This window comes from Lytechinus variegatus, chromosome 7, assembly GCF_018143015.1.
Source record: "Lytechinus variegatus isolate NC3 chromosome 7, Lvar_3.0, whole genome shotgun sequence".
NCBI lineage: Eukaryota > Metazoa > Echinodermata > Echinoidea > Temnopleuroida > Toxopneustidae > Lytechinus > Lytechinus variegatus.
Genome location: NC_054746.1, coordinates 27,035,952 through 27,040,427, shown reverse-complemented (window position 1 = coordinate 27,040,427; position 4,476 = coordinate 27,035,952). Strand labels below are relative to the sequence as shown.

The following is a 4,476-nucleotide window of genomic DNA, read 5'->3' as shown; positions in this document are numbered from 1 at the left end:
TTTTCCCCTGTGCCCCCCCCCCACTTTCAACTTGGGCTGGCTCCGCCGCCCTGCAATACTTTGTAAAGGGTGCATTTTCAGAACATGGAAAATACTTGTCTCGGCCTTTGCTTAAGTTTAGGGTGCTTTTCGAAACCCCATTGGCTATTTTTTTGTTTTAAATCATATTTATTTCTTCCTCATAACACATGTAAAAAAATATATAGCATGACATCATTAAAACATAGTTGTTTCAAGTTTACACATAAACATTTTAACATGGTAAGAAAAGGAATATATATGAATTTCAAATGTAAACTTAAAATTAATCTGCTCACATTTCTTTAACAACTTATAATCACGAAGGGATAAAATACAGAACAGAATCCGGCTATTTTTTTTTTTTTGACTCGCAGTTAAATGATCGATCACGATCGTGCTTGTTCAATCGATCGACAGCGCAGCCGGCCGGCGGGACTTAAAAAATCAACAACTCCAAGAAATAAAGCTAAAAGTCATGCATTTCATAATCATATTTGATTAGCAGTTCGACAATAGACTAGATCTACTTTTTTGTACCAGTGTCGACCAATTGAGCTTAGGATGTTGAGCTAGCTAGCTGAGAATGAAGAAGTAGAACAGATTATTTTTCCACAACAAGTTGCTGCTCCGCTTACAACAACAGACACCAGTGACTGTGGCACTGCCTCCACGGCTCCAAGAAGAGTCCAGGCTCCACGGCACTGGCTCCAGACCAGAGTCCAGGACCAGGCGCTCCCGATCCGGCCAGGTGAGTGCAGTGACTGTGAAACGCTAAACGGTAACGTAGGGTAGGATGGGGAAGGGGATGGGGGTCGGACACTTAATTTCTTAAATTAAACAAAATAGGCCTAGATCTAGGCCTAAATAAAAGCCTTCTTTTTGTCTTTGCTTGGATGACACTAAAATAAAAACAGGGGCCGCAGAACGGTTTTCAAAGGAGGGGTGAGCCAAAAAGTGGGGGCGGGGGGCTGACCATGGTCCATGTCCACGCAAAAAATCACAATCCTATAGTATAGGCCTAGGCATTTTCAAGTTTTTTTGTAGGGCCTAGGCCTACACTGTTTTGGAAAAAAGTGTTAGTCTAGATCTAATTAAAGTTAGAGATCTAGAAATCTATCAAATTTTAATCATCTTCAATTTTGTGCTAGGGGCCACCAGGCCAGGGCCTACCCTGGCTATATAATTAGTATTAGGCCTACTAGCCTGGGTCAGGGGCTTAGACCTGAGTCCTTGGCCTAGGCTAGGTCTAGTCTAGATCTATTGCCATTGGCTTTCACTGTTAGAAAAAAACTGATTTTACAGAAAAAAGAAGATTTTGCAGAAAGCAATAACAGAATCATTCTGTAAATTCATAAAACAGGAATTTTTCTGCAATTTAACAGAACTTGTCTGTTTAAAAAGGGGAAAAGGGTGTTTTATTTAAGGAAATTTGTAAGGTTCCATACAACAAATACCAATTTCCTATAAGATTACGCAATCTGGTAAGATTACAGGTGTTCTCGAGACTTTGCTGCAGGAACTTCTTTTATTTTAAGGATAAATTTTTTAACAGTGTTTTGGCTAACATTAACGTTTTAACATTAGAAATTGATACTAAAATACTAGTAAAATTAGACTTTGATTGTTAATTTTTCGTAAGAGCCTAGCCTAACCATTTGGCCTGGCCCTAACTTTAGCCCTAAGTCCTAACTTTTAATGTTAGCCCTAATGGGCTAATAATGTAATGGCATGCCATGGCTGTTGTTAAAAAATTGATTCATAGTCCGGACACACAACTGCCGAACTGGGTAGCCTAACGCTAGTATGGTCATCCGAGTGTGGTCCAGTCAATGATCATGATTGATGTGTGACTGTATCTAGGGCCTAGAATTCTAGGCCTAATTTCAGGCATTTAGATCTAGACCTAGTCTAGATCTTATCAAACTAGATCTAGATGTCTAGACCCAGATTCTAGGTCTAGATCTAGCCACACTAAGTTTTCTTCCAAGCAATATTTATCTAGATGTAGATCTACATGTAGACCTTATAATATCCACTTCCAAAATACCTTCCATGGTAACATTTCTTCATGGACTTGTTCTTATGGAGTAATAAATGAAACATAAACCATTTTGAATTCTAATGAAATATTATGTAGGAAGTAACAATTATCTTCTACATCAAGATTTGTGAGGAAATGTATAATTTTTTCATACTTATTACATATATGTTTGTGGTATCAGTGACTATATTGTATGAAGCTCCTTCATTTCTTTCCTTTCCAGCATACCACGTTGTTCTCTTTGGTGAGGGTACTACTAATAGAGACTACAGGAATTGAGAAAACAACAGATTGCGATGGCAGGTCCAGGTGAGATTTATTCTGTTCCAGATTTGTATTGCTTTGAAGATTTGCCAAATTTTGAGCATGAGACAAACAGCCACCTTTATGATGACTCAACATCTACTAAAGATAGCCATGCTGATCTGAGCATGGATTCAGCTTTACAATGTGCCGTCTGTTCTAGTGTTCTTTGCAATGATCGTCATATCGAATCATCTACTCAACTACCAGGCACCCCTTGCTCACAATGGGATCCAAATGGCAATGTAAGTTACCATGATGTCTGGTGTGATGATGATTCTTGGAAGTTTTCATCCAGTGAACAAGAGGATTCTCAGGTCACCCAGAGCAGCACATTGTCTTCAAGTACACCTTCATGTGCAGGAGAACCACATACTGCTACGGATATTGAAGGTGCCCTACACCAAGTTGAAAGTAGTGGTGGAAGTCTTCATGATGCTGCTGAGTCAGAAAGTGTGTCATCTGAAAACCTTGCTGAAATGTCCGATGAAGATATATTTGCTGTAAGCCCTTCTGTCACTCAAGTTTCGTGGCCTGATAGATTTGATATTGAAGATTTTGCTACATGGGAGTTGTCTCAGATAAGCCCACTATCCAGTCAGTCAAGTGCACTTCTAGCAGATGAACTTGAAGACTCTCAACTAGTCCCAAATCTGCAGACAATTCTGCAGAATCACAGGCATTCAGCTGGTGATCAGGTAGCTGGTGCAGTAGAAATAGAAGGCAATACAGAAAATGAAGATGGGCAGAGAAATGAGCTCATCTTTAATACAACATGTGCAGCCACAGAACAAGTCGTACCAGACTGGCACACAGAAGAATGATTTCAATTTAATCAATATTTGTGTAAATTACATATAGCCCCCCCCCCAAAAAAAAAGAAGAATAGTATGTTGGTATGAATACACAGTAAACATGTGAATGATGTGATAAGCAGAATCGAATATGGCAAGGGTGTTTAATTAAGAGTTATACAGTAGTCTGGTAATGAATAGATAATCTAATAGTTAAACCATGAAGTTACTTACTACTGGAGTATTGCACAAAAAAGCACCCTACAGTCAGGGACAGCATCAGAGCATTCAAGGGGGGGGGGGGGGCAATGTTCCGTAAGTTGATCGACTCAATTTTTTTCTTTCAAAATAAAGGAAATATGGGTTTTGTAGTTTTATGTCCCAAGGTCATCATTTTCGACTTAAAATAAATTTCAAGATTTTGCCTAGTGTAATTTATGTTTTTCCTCCATTTGAAAAAAATGAATAGATTTTGTGAAATGATTATAAACTTATCCACTACAGAATATACTTTTATATATGGTACTCATTCTTCTATAAACTTGAATGAAATTTACATGTATGTTGATTTTGCATATTATGAAAATTACATACACTGTATCTATGTTGTTCAGCCCATGTATAAAAAATAATTTACAAGTTGAGTTGTGGTATTTTGGACAGTCTTATTTTATATTCAGTACCTCAATCAAATCTTATTCTTCAAAATACTACTAATGGACAATTTTTGAAGAAAGCTACTACAAGTTAATAATATTGATTTATATTTAATTTGAAAGTCCAAGATGCGAGAGCCCGTACTCATATTTTCAATGTCGCTTATTCAATCTTTTCATTGGTTCATATGATAAATTTTGATTTACATGTACAGTGGCGGCGCCATTGGGGTGTTTAAGTAGGGAGAAAGTGGTTAAAGGTAGAACAAAAAAGGGGGAGAAAAGGGAAAAAAGACAGAAGTAGGGTATTACAATAAAAGGTATGGCTATGTACTTCCCATAAAATTCAAATAAGAAAATATGACGTCATATTCAGGTCGTCTCCACCCCCCCTTCCTCCCCACGAACAATATATCCTGGTGCAGGTCCTGAACATTTAGTTCCTTTTATTGTATACATTATCTAAAATCTTTTTTAAATGAATACTGGGTACATCGCAAGATATTTTCATATTGTCTCTGTATAACATGACCATCAAAAATAAAAATGTTTGAATTAGGCTCGTTTATCAAAATTCTAGTTTTAAAGCAGTTGTAAAGTTTCTAGAACTATTGGCTTCATGGCTTGTAGGCTCATGTCAAATTTTGATGTGCAATCCTAC

General features: G+C 37.5%; 1 protein-coding gene across 1 annotated transcript; it reads left to right on the top strand.

The window, feature by feature from the left end:
- The first annotated feature begins 444 nt into the window (after nucleotides 1-444).
- Nucleotides 445-3,245, top strand: LOC121417992. Its single transcript, XM_041611700.1, has 2 exons — nucleotides 445-769; nucleotides 2,286-3,245. The coding sequence occupies exon 2, from the start codon at nucleotides 2,359-2,361 to the stop codon at nucleotides 3,187-3,189; it is 831 nt and encodes a 276-aa protein (XP_041467634.1). The 5' UTR covers nucleotides 445-769; nucleotides 2,286-2,358; the 3' UTR covers nucleotides 3,190-3,245.
- Nucleotides 3,246-4,476: the final 1,231 nt, after the last annotated feature.

Coding starts and splice junctions, on each gene's coding strand:
- LOC121417992 (XM_041611700.1), top strand. CDS start 2,359: ATGGCAGGTCCAGGTGAGATTTATTCTGTTCCAGATTTGTATTGCTTT.